Genomic DNA, 15,716 nt, shown 5'->3' with positions numbered 1-15,716 from the left:
CGTACAGTTCACAGAGCACCTCCTTATCATTAGCGCTGGGGGGAATGTAGACACCGAATATAAGGACAGAGGTGAATTCCCGTGGCAAATAAAATGGTCTGTATCGAACTGCCACAAACTCCACTAACGATGAGCAGTGTCTGGAAACCAGCACAGAGTTCTTACACTATTCCGTGTTGATGTAAACACAGACACCGCCACTGCGAGTCTTACCGGAGACAGCTGCATCTCTGTCCGAACGAAACAAAGCTAGCTCGACTAGCTGGATGGCAGCGTCCAAAATCCCATCAGTGAGCCATGTCTCTGTGAAGACAAACGCGGAGCAAACTCTGTACTCCCGCCGAGTATTACGTTGGAGTTGGATGTAGTCCATTTTATTGTCCAGGGAGCGGACATTGGAGAGCAGAATGGACGGGAGAGCCGGCCAGCTAGGGTTTGCTTTTAGCCTGGCACGGACCCCTGCCCGTTTGCCTCGCTTCTGCTTCCTCGCACATCGCTTTCGACGTCTCCATCTCTGGCTCCCAGCATCAGGCAAGTCCAAGGATTGTAGGCCCGTTCCCCTCAGCAAGCCGACATTGCGTAATTTAGCCAGCAGATCTTTGTGGAGGTTTGTTTTTGGGCGATCTCTGTATTGTAGTAGTATCTGGCGATGGTAGATAGCCGTTCTGTTATCCATGTGCCCTAATCGAAAATTGTGTATCAAACTTAAAATAGAAAATTAAAGTAACACCAGGTCTGAAAGGCCGCTGCTACCGTGCCGCCTCATGGGTTATGTAAAGTAATGAACTGGAGATGATTAGGGAGTTTAAGGAAAAGAACCCTAAGGAGCTAGTGATCACAATATGTTTGAGTTCAACTTGAAATTTGACAGGGAGAAAGTAAAGTCTGACATAGCAGTATTTCAGTGGAGTAAAGGAAATTACAGTGGTATGAGAGAAGAGTTGGCCGAAGTAAATTGGAAGGAGGTAATGGCAAGGATGACAGCAGAGCAGCAATGGTTTGAGTTTCTGGGGAAACTGAGGAAGGTACAGGACAGATGTATTTCAAAAACGAAGAAATACTCAAATGGCAAAATAGTACAACCATGGCTGACAAGGGAAGTCAAAGCTAATGTAAGAACAAAAGAGAGGGCATACAACACAAACAAAAATTAGCAGGAAGATAGAGGATTGGGATGTTTTTAAAAACCTGCAGAGAGCAACTAAAAGAATTATTAGAAGGGAAAAGATGAATTACGAAAGCAAGCTAACTAACAATATCAAGGTGGATAGCAAAAACTGTTTCAAGTATGTAAAACAAAAAGAGGTAAGAGTGGATATAATGACTGCTAGAAAATGAGGCTATAAAAATAATAACGGGACAAGGAGACAGCAGATAAACTAAATGAGTATTTTGCATCAGTCTTACTGTGGAAGACACTAGCAGTGTGCCATATGTTGAAAGGTGTGAGTGCAGAGAGGTGAGTGCAGTTACTATTACAAGGGAGAAGGTGCTCAAAAAGCTGAAAGACCTAAGGGTAATTAAGTCACCTGGACGAAATGAACTTCACTCTACAGTTTTGAAAGAGGCAGTAGAGATTGTAGAGGCATTAGCAATGATCTTCCAATATCACCTAGATGGTTCTACATAAATCATAGTGGCTTCTCTTGAGCTCCTGTTGGTCTCCAGAGGTGAAGGCTTTATCCCTTGCACTGAGAGCAACACACACTGACCTATTTATCCAAGGCTTCTGGTTTGGGAAACTGATTTTGGGAAACAATGTCTTCAATACACTTCCGAATGAAGCTTGTGACTACCTCCGTGTATTCGGAGATGATTTCAGCTCAAAATACCTCACAGGTGACACTATCAAAGCAGTCTTGTAACATTAAGTCTGATCAGTTAGACCAGCAGTGGATAATTTTTACTATGACCGCTTCCTGCTTCAATTTCTACTTGTAGATGGGCAGAAGCAATATGGAGGAATGGTCAGACTTTCTAAACAGAGGGAGGAGAAGTGCTTTGTAGGCATTGCGGAACAGAGAGTAGCAGTGGTCGAGTATGCTTCCTCCCCATGTGCTCACCTTATTGTGCTAGCAGAACTTCGGGTAAGCTCTGTTAAGGTCTCCAGCAATGAAGAAAGCAGCCTCTGGGTGTGTGGTTTCATGGATATTGATGGATGTGCATAGTTCATTGACAGCCAGGATGGTATCAGCCTGTGGTGGGTGTAAACAGCTGTAATAATAACAGACCTGAATTCTCTAGGCAGCCAGAAAGGTACTCCAGATCCAGGGAGCAAAAGGCTGGCATTTAAAGCTGTCAACTGAGTTTGCATCTCTTTAAGATCATATGATATTGGAGCAGAATTAGGGCATTTGGTCCATCGACTCTCCTCCGCCATTTTATCATGGCTGATCCACTTGTCCTCTTAGTCCCAATCTCCAGCCTTCTCTCTGTATCCCTTCATGCCCTGAATTACCTATCAATAATCAATAACCTATCAACCTCCACCTTAAACATACCCATTGTCTTGGCCTCCAAAGCTGCCTGTGGCAATGAATTCCACAGATTCACCTCTGGCTGAAGAAATTCCTCCTTCTCTTTGTTCTAAGTGGATGTCCCTCTATTCTAAGGCTGTGTCCCCTGGTTTTAGACTCCCCCACCATAGGAAACATCCTCTCCACACCCACTCTAACAAGGTGTTTCAACAGTTGATAGGTTTCACTGAGATTGCTGCCCTCTTTCTTCTGAATTCCAGTGAGTACAGGCCTAGACACATTAAACGCTCCTCATAAGACCATAAGACATAGAAGGAGAATCAGGCCATTCAGCCCATCGAGTCTATTCCGCCATTCCATAATGGCTTATTCCGGATCTCACTCAACCCCATACACTTGCCTTCTCACCATATCCTTTGATGCCCTAACCAATCAAGAAACTACCAACTACCACTTTATAGTTTTAGGTGCTGAATTCCACAGTTCATGAGCATAGTTTAGAAAAAGGTGACCTGCCAATTACTGTATCTTTTGAGGGAGATTGTTTAAATTTAGGTCTTCTTCCAGCGGTCTCATAAGAGATAAGAAAGTGTTTAGCAAAGGTTCTGGTATGCAGGAATGTTGAGCTGCCGAGATATGTAATATGCAGGTGATATGATGATTCAGATTGATATGAATCACTCTATGGTTTGGATATGCATGGAGTTTTGCCAAGAAGCAGCTGTGCACAATGGGGATATTGTGCCTCACTCCCCTGTGAGTGAATGCAAAGCCTCACTCACCGGAGAAGAAATGCCCTTTTCTTTCATTATTATCACATTTATAATTTATACTCCTGACTCACTCTCACTGCATTGTGTGGCAGAGACAGAAGTCACATTGGCCAGGAAGGATGTGACTCATTCTCTGACCAGGACAGTTTCTCTTGCCCCACACTTGCCTTGCCAGCACACCAGGCTTTACAACCAACTTAATCAATTACGGAACAGCCCTTCCTCTGCAATGTTTAACAAGGGAAGTGGTTTAAAGGTACTTATTGTCATCAGGAAATATCAGTACTGTGCCCAATCTGACAATGGTCTCACACCCGTCTTCCTGTACGTTACCATGGTCTCCTCTCCACTGAACACAGCTCTCAAATGCGTCTACTGCATTTCCTGCATTTCTGCTCTCACCCCTTCCTTCTCCTCCCATACAGAGCAAGGATACAGTTGTCCTGAGCCTCATTTTCCACCCCAGCGGGCTCCTTGTTCAATGCATTTGTACTTTTGTCCCCTGTAACATGATGTCACGAGCAGACACACCTTGCCCTTTTCCCTCAGCATTTTTCAGGGATATGATCCTCCCTGACACCTTGCTTCACTTACCCATCTCCAGTAATATTCTTTCCCCCTCATCCAGCATCTTCCCATGCTTATTTACTGCTTTTCTCCCTCTCCCCTATCTACAGCTCTTTCCCAGAATCAGAGAGTTACACAGCACAGAGGCAGGGACACAAGACACTGCAGATGCTGGAATCAGGAGGAACACACAGGACACTGGAGGACCTGCACGGGGAAATGGAGAGCCAACATTTTGAGTCAAGACCCCCTTTTAGCCCAACTTGATTGTTATCTACTCTACTGCATTGCCCGCATTAGGTCTGTACCCTCTATTCTTCTCCTATCCATGTAGCTGTCCAAAAGCCTTCTAAACATTATTATTGCACCTGCCTCCACCACCTTCAGAGAGTGACCACCCTCTTACCCTTCAAATTTCCTTTACAATTCTCCCCCCTCACCTTAAACCCGTGCCCTCTGGTTCTCAACTGTCCTGCCCCGAGTGTGGATCCCAAATTATTTTTGTGTGGCAGGACACATAGTCACCATTTTGTTTCCGACCCAGTCTGCAGGACAACTGCAACAGTGGTTTTACCAAACACAAGCATCTGCACAGGACTTCCTCTGACCATGCTGTTTGCTGCACAGTCTGGAGGAAGAATCTGTGGCAACCACTACCAATAAGACCATATGAAGATGGTACAATGTAAGAGATAAAATTGCCCTGACTGCTCACCTCCACGGTTTCATGAAGAGCCAACAAAGCTTGTTCTTTCTCCTCCAACAGGAAACGGATTGCTGGATCCAAGTGAGAATACTGCTCACAAAATGATCTGAGACAAACAAAGCAGGAAAGAGTAATTCAGAAGGAACATTGATCACTGCCATTCAGTAATATTAACATTGAACTCTGAATAAAGATTTCAATGCAAAGAATGTTCAGCAGGGGCATGCTGCAGTTTGGTGCACAGTTCAGTCAACTTCCAGCAGGGAACAAAAGTTATGTTCTCCCTGACATCATACACAACTTTTAATATATTTCCATAAGACCACAAGACCATAAGATATAGGAGCAGAACTAGGCCATTTGGCCTATTGAGTTTGTTCTGCCATTTCATCATGGGGTCTGATCAAATTTTCCTCTCAGCCCCATTCACCTGCCTTCTCCCTGTAGCCCTTCATGCATTGACCAATCAAGAATCTATCAACCCCTGCCTTAAATACACATAAAGACTCGACTTCCACAGCTGACTGTGGCAAAGAATTCCGCAGATTCACCATCCTCTGGCTATAGGAATTCCTTATCTCCGTTCTAAAAGGACCCCTCTCTATTCTGAGACCGTGTCCTCTGGTCTTCGACCCTCCCACCATAGGAAACACCCTCTACACATCCACGCTATCAAAGCCTGTCACCATTCAAATAGGTTTCAATGAGATCAATCCTCATTCTTCTAAATTGTACTGAATACAGGCCCTGAGCCATCAGACGCTCTTCATTTGACAAGCCATTCAATCCTGGAATCATTTTTGTGAAGCTCCTTTGAACCCTCTCCAGTTTCAGCAGATTCTTTCTAAGATAAGGGGCCTAAAACTGCTCACAATACTCCAGGTGAGGCCTCACCAGTGCTTTATAAAGTTTCAACATTATATCTTTGCTTTTATATTCTAGTCCTCTTGGAATTAATGTAAACATTGCATTTGCCTTCTTCGTCATCACAGATTTAACCTGCAAATCCAATCCAGAATAGTTGACCCTCTAGTGGGCTCAACCACGAGCTGCTCTAAAAACATATTTCATAGGCACTCTAGAAACACCCCTCCAGTAATCTATCACCAGCCTGATTTTCCCAATCTATCAGCATATTGAAATCCCCCATGACTATTGTAATATTGTCCTTTCGGCATACGTTTGAATGTGTGGCTGAGGAACTGGTGCAGGAAGCAAGGATTTACATTCTTGGACCACTGGGATCTGTTTTGGGGTAGGGATGAATTGTACAAAAGGGACGGGTTGCACCTTAATAGGCGGGGGACCAGCATTCTGGCAGACAGGTTTGCCACTGCAACACGGATGTGTTTAAACTAAGTAGTGGGGGGGGGGGGTGGGAGGGGATGAACTGAAAATATAAGGATGGAGTTAAAGGGAAAGTGAAAATAAGAAAAGTTAAAAAGGACAACAGGATCAATGGAGTAGAAAGCTCAAGAAGAGATCATACAGCATGACCAAGTGAAATAGGAATTGATATGAAAGGAGGGGAGTAACGAATTAAAAGTATTATATATGAATGCACAAAGTATAAGGAATAAAGTAGATGAGCTTGAGGCTCAGTTGGAAATTGGCAAGTACGATGTTGTGGGAATAACAGAGACATGGCTTCAAGTGGACAGGGCCTGGGAAAAGAATATTCAAGGATATACATCTTATCGAAAGGACAGACTGACTGGCAGAGGGGGTGGGGTGGCTCTGTTGGTGAGGAATGATATTCAGTCCCTTGCGAGGGGGGACATAGAATCAGGGGATGTAGAGTCAGTATGGCTAGAACTGAGAAATTCTAAGGGTAGAAAGACCCTAATGGGAGTTATCTACAGGCCCCCAAACAGCAGTCTGGATGTAGGGTGTAAGTTGAATGAAGAGTTAAAATTGGCATGTCGCAAAGGTAATGATACAGTTGTCATGGGGGATTTCAACATGCAGGTAGACTGGGAGAATCAGAATGGTACTGGACCCCAAGAAAGGGAGTTTGCGGAGTGCCTCCGAGATGGATTCTTAGAACAGCTTGTTCTGGAGCCTACCAGGGAGAAGGCAATTCTAGATTTAGTGTTGTGCAATGAACCGGATTTGATCAGGGACCTCGAGGTAAAGGAACCATTAGGAGGTAGTGACCATAATATGATATGTTTTAACCTACAATTTGAGAAGAAGGGAAAATCAGATGTGTCAGTATTACAGTTGAACAAAGGGAACTTTGGAGCTATGAGGGAGGAACTAGCCAAAGTTCAATGGAACAATACCCTAGCAGGGAAGGCAGTGAAACAACAATGGCAGGCATTTCTAGGAATAATGCAGAAGGTGCAGGATCGGTTCATTCCAAAGAGGAAGAAAGATCCTAAGAGGAGTAAGGGGCAGCCGTGGCTGATGAGGGAAGTAAAGGGCAGTATAAAAATAAAAGAGAAGTATAACATAGCAAAGATGAGCAGGAAACCGGAGGACTGGGAAGCTTTTAAAAAGCAACAGAAGATGCCAAGAAAAAATGAGGTACGAAGGTAAACTAGCTAAGAATATAAAGGAGGATAGTAAAAGCTTCTTTAGGCATGTGAATAGCAAAAAAATAGTTAAGACCAAAATTGGGCCATTGAAGACAGAAACAGATGAATTTATTATGGGGAACAAGGAAATGGCAGATGAGTTGAACAGGTACTTTGGATCAGTCTTCACTAGGGAAGACACAAACAATCTCCCAGATGTAATAGTGGCCAAAGGAACTAGGGTAAAGGATGAACTGAAGGAAATTTATATTAGGCAAGAAACGGTGTTTGGATAGACTGTTGAGTCTGAAGCTGATAAGTCCCCGGGTCCTGATGGTCTGCATCCCAGGGTACTTAAAGAGGTGGCTCTAGAAATCGTGGACGCATTGGTAATCATTTTCCAATAACCATATAACCATATAACAATCACAGCACGGAAACAGGCCATCTCGGCCCTCCTAGTCCGTGCCGAACTCTTAATCTCACCTAGTCTCACCTACCCGCACTCAGCCCATAACCCTCCACTCCTTTCCTGTCCATATACCTATCCAATTTTACCTTAAATGACACAACTGAACTGGCCTCTACTACTTCTACAGGAAGCTCATTCCACACAGCTATCACTCTCTGAGTAAAGAAATACCCCCTCGTGTTTCCCTTAAACTTTTGCCCCCTAACTCTCAAATCATGTCCTCTCGTTTGAATAACGAATCAATGTTCTATAGATTCAGGAACAGTTCCTGCTGATTGGAGGGTGGCTAATGTTGTCCCACTTTTCAAGAAAGGAGGGAGAGAGAAAACAGGGAATTATAGACCGGTTAGCCTGACGTCAGTGGTGGGAAAGATGCTGGAGTCAATTATAAAAGAGGAAATTACGACACATTTGGATAGCAGAAGAAGGATCAGTCCTAGTCAGCATGGATTTATGAAGGGAAAATCATGCTTGACTAATCTTCTGGAGTTTCTTTGAGGATGTAACTATGAAAATGGACATGGGAGAGCCAGTGGATGTAGTGTACCTGGACTTCCAGAAAGCTTTTGATAAAGTCCCACATAGGAGATTAGTGGGCAAAATTAGGGCACATGGTATTGGGGGCAGAGTACCGACATGGATTGAAAATTGGCTGGCTGACAGGAAACAAAGAGTAGCGATTAACGGGTCCCTTTCGGAATGGCAGGCTGTGACCAGTGGGGTACTGCAAGGTTCAGTGCTGGGACCGCAGCTGTTTACAATATACATTAATGATTTAGATGAAGGGATTAAAAGTAACATTAGCAAATTTGCTGATGACACAAAGCTGGGTGGCAGTGTGAAATGTCAGGAGGATGTTATGAGAATGCAGGGTGACTTGGACAGGTTGGGTGAGTGGGCAAATGTATGGCAGATGCAGTTTAATGTGGATAAATGTGAGGTTATCCACTTTGGTGGCAAGAACAGGAAGGCAGATTACTATCTAAATGGAGTCAAGTTAGGAAAAGGGGAAGTACAATGAGATCTAGGTGTTCTTGTACATCAGTCAGTGAAAGCAAGCATGCAGGTACAGTAGGCAGTGAAAAAAGCTAATGGCATACTGGCCTTTATAACAAGAGGAATTGAGTATAGGAGTAAAGAGGTCCTTCTGCAGCTGTACAGGGCCCTGGTGAGACCCCACCTGGAGTATTGTGTGCAATTTTGGTCTCCAAATTTGAGGAAGGACATTCTTGCTATTGAGGGAGTGCAGCGTAGGTTCACAAGGTTAATTCCCGGAATGGCGGAACTGTCATATGTTGAAAGATTGGAGCGACTGGGCTTGTATACACTGGAATTTAGAAGGATGAGAAGGGATCTGATTGAAACATATAAGATTATTAAGGGATTGGACACACTGAAGGCAGGAAGCATGTTCCCGCTGATGGGTGAGTCCAGAACTAGAGGCCACAGTTTAAGAATAAGGGGTAGGCCATTTAGAACAGAGATGCGGAAAAACTTTTTCACCCAGAGAGTGGTGGATATGTGGAATGCTCTGCCCCAGAAGGCAGTGGAGGCCAAGTCTCTGGATGCATTCAAGAAAGAGTTAGATAGAGCTCTTATAGATAGCGGGGTCAAGGGATATGGGGAGAGGGCAGGAACGGGGTACTGATTGTGTATGATCAGCCATGATCACAGTGAATGGCGGTGCTGGCTAGAAGGGCCAAATGGCCTACTCCTGCACCTACTGTCTATTGTCTTCTATCTCCTGTTGTAAGTTGTAGACCACATCCTTACAACTGTTTGGGGTCTGTATAGGACTCCCATCAGGGCTTTTTTTTAGCCTTGCAGTTCCACAATCATTCAACACCTTCCGACCCTATATCATCTCTTTCTAATGATTTGATTTCATTTTTTAGCAACAGAGCAGCACTGCCTCCTCCACCTTCCTGCCTATCCTTTCAATACAATGTGTATACGTGGACATTAATCTCCTAGCTATAATCTTTCAGCCATGCTTCAGCGATGCCTACAACATCATACCTGCCAATCTGAAATTGTACTGATAGTTTATTTACCTTATTACATATACTGCACACATTCAGATACAACACCTTCAATCCTATATTCACTCTTTTCGATTCTATCACACCATGCGCAACCTTTTGATTCCTCACTTTGTCTGAGGTCTTGCCAACAATTGCTTCCACAACCTTTCCACTAACTGTTCTGACACTTACAAATCATGAAACAGAAGGGCTGCTCTAGCCTTCTAACCAATTACTCACACAAATCTTGGCTGATGCTCTACTCAGTGCCATTCCCATGTGGTATCCTGTTACCTCTCCATTCCTCCATTCCTTTCCTATCCTATATAGGCCATACTTGCAGTACTGTGTGGAATTTGGGTTGTCCTATCACAAGGAGGGTGTCATTTCACAGCATTATCATCTCAGAGGATCTGTCTGGGACTGGCACGTAAGTGCCATTACAAAGAAGGCACAGCAGAGCCTCAACTTCCTTAGAAGTTTGTGAAGAATTTGCATGAAATCTAAAACTTCAGAATCAGAAACACACTTAATGTCCCGGGGTCCGGGACATCTCAGATCGGGTGTAGGTTATTCTCGAGAGGGAGGGCAAGAACCCAGATGTTGTGGTTCATGTAGGGACCAATGACGTGTGTAGGATGAGTGAGGGGGTCCTGCGTAGTGAGTTCAGGGAGTTAGGTGCAAAGCTGAAGGGCAGGACCTCCAGGGTAACAATCTCAGGATTGCTACCTGTGCCACGTGCGAGTGAGGCAAGGAACAGAAGGATTATACAGATTAATACGTGACTGAGAGGATGGTGCAGGAGGGAGGGCTTCAGGTTTTTAGATAATTGGGCTTTGTTCCAGGGAAGGTGGGATCTGTTCCGATGGGACGGTTTACACCTGAACTGGAGCGATACTAACATTCTTGCAGGAAAGTTCGCTAGTGCTTCTCGGGGGGGGGGGGGGGGTTAAACTAAATTTGCAGGGGGCAGGGATCCAGAATGCGAGAGAGGATAGCGAGATGAAGAATAAAGGACAGGTGGGGACTACATGGTTCTGGAATATTAAGTGTGTAGTAGAGAAAGGTGAGGCGGAACAAGTGATAAGGAGGACACATGTACAGAAGGATGGTCTGACGGAACATGGAGTTAAATGTGCAGAAAGAATAAGTAAATTTAGGAAGGACAACAAAATTCAAGGGGCATATAGCCCAATGGGAGTTTGGGGAGCTGGGTTAAGCACAATAGGCAGCAATTTAAACAGAGAGAGGAGAAATGGGCTCAAAATTCTATATCTGAATGCACAAAGTGACAGAAATAAGGCAGATGAGCTTGAAGCTCAGGTGCGAATGGGTAACTATGATGTTGTTGGGATAACGGAGACATGGCTGCAGGGAGATCACACCTGGGAAATGAATGTACAAATTTTTAAGGAACAACAGAACTTAACTAAAAAGGCAATACGGGGAGAAAAAATGAGGTACGAATGCAAGCTAGCCAGGAATATAAAGGAGGATAGCAAAAGCTTTTTTAGGTATGTGAAGAGAAAGAAAATAGTTAAGAATAATGTTGGGCCCTTGAAGAATGAATTGGGTGAAATTGTTATGGGAAGCAGAGAAATGGCAGAAGAATTTAATAAGTACTTTAGATCTGTCTTCACTAGGGAAGACACAAGCAATCTCCCAGATGTATGGATGGGCCAAGGGCATAGGGTAACAGAGGAAATGAGACAGATCGACATTAGGAAGGAAATGGTGATGAGTAGACTGATGGGACTGAAGGCTGACAAATCCCCAGGTCCAGATGGTCTGCATCCTAGGGTACTAAAGGAGGTGGCCCTGGAAATTGCAGATGCATTGGTAATCATTTTCCAATGTTCCTTAGATTCAGGATCAGTTCCTGAGGATTGGAGAATGGCTAATGTTATCCCACTTTTTAAGAAAGGAGGGAGGGAGAAAACAGAGAACTATCGTCCTGTCAGCCTAACATCAGTAGTGGGGAAGATGCTAGAGTCCATTATTAAAGATGAAATAGTGGCATATCTAGATAGCAGTGATAGGATTGGGCCGAGCCAGCATGGATTTACCAAGGGCAAATCATGTTTGACTAATCTATTGGAGTTTTTCGAGGATGCAACCAGGAAGTTAGACAAGGGAGATCCAGTGGATGTAGTGTACCTTGATTTTCAGAAGGCATTTGATAAGGTCCCACATAGGAGATTGGTGGGTAAAATCAGGAGATTGGTGGGTAAAATCAGAGCTCATGGTATTGGGGGGAAGATATTGACATGGATAGAAAACTGGTTGGCAGATAGAAAGCAAAGGGTAATGGTGAATGGATGTTTCTCGGAATGGCAGGTGGTGACTAGTGGGGTGTCACAGGGCTCGGTATTGGGACCACAGCTGTTTACAATTTACATCAACGATTTAGATGAAGGCATTGAGAATAACATCAGCAAGTTTGCTGATGATACTAAGCTGGGTGGCAGTGTGACATGTGATGAGGATGCTAGGAGAATTCAGGGTGACTTGGATAGGCTGAGTGAGTGGGCAGATACTTGGCAGATGACGTTTAATGTGAATAAGTGTGAGGTTATCCACTTTGGGAGTAAGAACAGGAAGGCAGATTACTATCTGAACCGTGTAGAGTTAGGTAAGGGAGAAATACAAAGAGATCTAGGAGTCCTTGTTCATCAGTCACTGAAGGTGAATGAGCAAGTGCAGCAGGCAGTGAAGAAGGCTAATGGAATGTTGGCCTTTATTACAAAGGGAGTTGAGTACAAGAGCAAGGAAATCCTTTTGCATTTGTACAGGGCCCTGGTGAGACCACACCTGGAGTATTGTGTACAGTTTTGGTCTCCAGGGTTAAGGAAGGACATCCTGGCTATAGAGGAAGTGCAGCGTAGATTCACGAGGTTAATTCCTGGGATGTCCGGACTGTCTTACGCAGAGAGGTTAGAGAGACTGGGCTTGTACATGCTGAAATTAAGGAGATTAAGAGGGGATCTGATTGCAACATATAAGACTATTAAAGGATTGGACAAGATAGAGGCAGGAAATATGTTCCAGATGCTGGGAGAGTCCAGTACCAGAGGGCATGGTTTGAGAATAAGGGTAGGTCATTTAGGACAGAGTTAAGGAAAAACTTCTTCTCCCAGAGAGTTGTGGGGGTCTGGAATGCACTGCCTCAGAAGGCAGTGGCGGCCAATTCTCTGGATGCTTTCAAGAAGGAGCTAGATAGGTATCTTATGGATAGGGGAATCAAGGGATATGGGGACAAGGCAGGAACCGGGTATTGATAGTAGATGATCAGCCATGATCTCAGAATGGCGGTGCAGGCTCGAAGGGCCGAATGGTCTACTTCTGCACCTATTGTCTATTGTCTATTAATATCACTGGCATATTTTGTGAAATGTGTTAATTTGCAGCAGCAGTATTGCGCAATATATAATAATAGAAATCTATAAATTACAGTAAGAAATATATTTTAAACATTAATTAAATAAAAGAGAGAAAAAATATTGTAGTGTTCATGGGTTCATTGTCCATTCAGAAATCTGATGGTGGAGAGGAAGAAGCTGTTCCTAAAGCATTGAGTGTGTGTCTTCAGGCTCCTCGACCTCTTCCTTGATGGTTGCAATGAGAAGAAGGCATGTCCTGGGAGATGGAGGTCTTTAATGATAGATCTGCTTTTTTGAGGTATCGCCTCTTGAAGATGTCCTCAATGCTGTGGAGGCTGGATGGAGCTGGATGGATGATGGAACTTTGACAAACTTCAACAGATGCGCAGAGTAAAGTATACTGACTGGTCGCAGCACAGCCTGGTATGGAAATACCAATGTCCTTGAACAGAAAAGTCCTGTCCATCACAGGTAAGGCCCTCCCCAGCATTCAGAACATCTACATGGAGCACTGTCGCAGGAAAGGCAACATCCATCATCACGGACCCCATCATTCAGGCCAAGCCTCTTCTCACTGCTGCCATCAGGAAGGAGATACAAGAGCCTCAGATCCCATCCCATCAGGTCCAGGAACAGTTATTACCCTTCAACCATCGGGCTCCTGAATCTATGTGGATAACTTCATTCACAACACTGAACTGATTCCACAACCTATGGACTCACTTTCAAGGACTTTGTAACTCATGATGTCGATACTTAATATTTATTTAGTTAGTTATTATTATTTCTTTTTATACTTGCACAAATTGTTGTCTTTGTCACATTGGTTGGTTGTTTGTCTTTGTTATATGCAGTTTTCATTGATTATATTGTACTTCTTCGTATTTACTGTGAATGCCAACAAGAAAATAAATCTAAGGTAGTATATGTGACATATATGTAGTTTGATAATAAATTTACTTTGAACTTTGAACTTTTTGGAGGCTCTGAAATAGGTACAGAAGAGATTTACAAGGATGCTGCCTGGAATAGAAGGTATGTATTATGAGTAGAAGTTGGACATTTAGAAACATAGAAAATCTACAGCACAATACAGGCCCTTCGGCCCACAAAGCTTTGCTGAACATGTCCTAACCTTACAAATTACCTAGAGTTACCCATAGCCCTCTATTTTTCTAAGATCCATGTAACAATCCAGAAGTCTCTTAAAAGACCCTATCATATTCGCCTCCAGCACCATCACCAGCAGCCCATTCCATGCACTCACCACTCTCTGTGTAACAAAACTTACTCCTGACATCTCCACTGTACCTACTGCTAAGCACCTTAAACCTGTGTCCTCTTGTGCTGGCCATTACAGCCCTGGGAAAAAGCCTCTGACTACCCACACGATCAATGCCTCTCATCATCTTGTACACCTCTATCAGGTCACTTCTCATCCTCTGTCGCTCCAAGGAGAAAAGGCTGAGTTCACTCAACCTATTCTCATAAGGCATGCTTCCCAATCCAGGCAACATCTTTGTAAATCTCCTCTGCACCCTTTCTATGGTTTCCACATCCTTCCTGTAGTCAGGCAACTAGAACTGAGCACAGTACTCCAAGTGGGGTCTGACCAGGGTCCTATACAGCTGCAACATTACCTTTCGGCTCCTAAACTCAAACCCATGATTGATGAAGGCCAATGCACCGTATGCCTTCTTAACCACAGAGTCAACCTGTGCAGCAGCTTTGAGTGTCCTATGGACTCAGACCCCAAGATCTGATCCTCCACACTGCCAAGAATCTTACCATTCTGCCATCATATTTGACCTACCAAAATGAACTACTTCACACTTATCTGGGTTGAACTCCATCTGCCACTTCTCAGCCCAGTTTTGCATCCTATCAATGTCCCACTGTAACCTCTGACAGCCCTCCACACTTATCCACAACACCTCCAACCTTAGTACCATCAGCAAATTTATTAACCCATCCCTCCACTTAATATCTATATGCTCAAGCTTTTCAGTCCACTGCAAGTCATCCCTACAATCGTCAAGATCCTTGTGTTGTTTTTTTTCCCCTGGAGCATTGGAGTCTGAGCAGAGACCTGATAAGAGACATTAAAATTATGAGGGGCATAGATAGGGTAGGGAGTCAGAATCCTTTCCCCAGGGTAGAAATGCCTTTGTAGCCATTTGTGAAAATGAATTTCATAGGCATACCACCTCTGACTAAAGAAATTCCTCCTCATCTTTGTTCTAAAGGGACATCTGTATGTCAATATCTGAAATGTTTTAAAATTCTCTCCACATTCTCATCAGCTGTTCTCAGATTCCAATGGTCAATGAATTTGGGCAGTGGGGAAAAAACTGAAGCAGATTGAGGAAACTCACATGGTTGGGGGGGAAATGCAAAGTCAACCCAATGGGCATCTGAGATTGGGACTGAACTCTGGTCTCTGCTGTTCAGAGACAGCAGGTTTGATACAGTGATGCAGCTTGGCCTAAAGGTCTCAGCAGAGCAGTCAAACATGATTTTCCTTTCATAAATCCCACTCACTGAGTCTGTTCAATCCTGTTGATTATTTCCAAGGTGTTCTCTTTCCATGCTGTCTAACTCTGACTTGACATAAACGTGGGCAGTCTAAATGCAGGGAGGACATTGCTGAAGCTGAGAAGTCCAGAACCAGTGGACATATCTCTGAATTTAGAACTGTGATCAGGAACCACAGATTGAGTTTGCTCTGCCAATCATTAATTCACACAAGCATACGGAGTTATAAATCCATTACCTACAACACAGTCAAACCTTAAAGA

At 43.9% G+C, this 15,716-nt stretch overlaps 1 protein-coding gene across 5 annotated transcripts in view; it reads right to left on the bottom strand.

Moving 5' to 3' along the window:
• The window catches only part of spef1 (sperm flagellar 1), a 51,923-nt gene that overhangs the window by 13,529 nt on the left and 22,678 nt on the right, over positions 1 to 15,716 (bottom strand). For 3 of the 5 annotated variants that reach the window (XM_073025704.1, XM_073025706.1, XM_073025707.1), the window contains exons 6-7: positions 4,533 to 4,629; positions 2,064 to 2,195 (exon numbers count right to left, since the gene is read on the bottom strand). In XM_073025704.1, the coding sequence (XP_072881805.1) occupies positions 2,073 to 2,195; positions 4,533 to 4,629 (220 nt within the window). In that variant the 3' untranslated portion in view covers positions 2,064 to 2,072. The remainder of the gene's footprint in view (positions 1 to 2,063; positions 2,196 to 4,532; positions 4,630 to 15,716) is intronic. The other 2 variants (XM_073025705.1, XM_073025708.1) reach the window with 1 other exon arrangement.

Source organism: Hemitrygon akajei, chromosome 21, assembly GCF_048418815.1.
Source record: "Hemitrygon akajei chromosome 21, sHemAka1.3, whole genome shotgun sequence".
NCBI lineage: Eukaryota > Metazoa > Chordata > Chondrichthyes > Myliobatiformes > Dasyatidae > Hemitrygon > Hemitrygon akajei.
The sequence above is the reverse complement of the archived record's forward strand: the minus strand, read 5'-3'. Positions and strand labels throughout refer to the sequence as shown.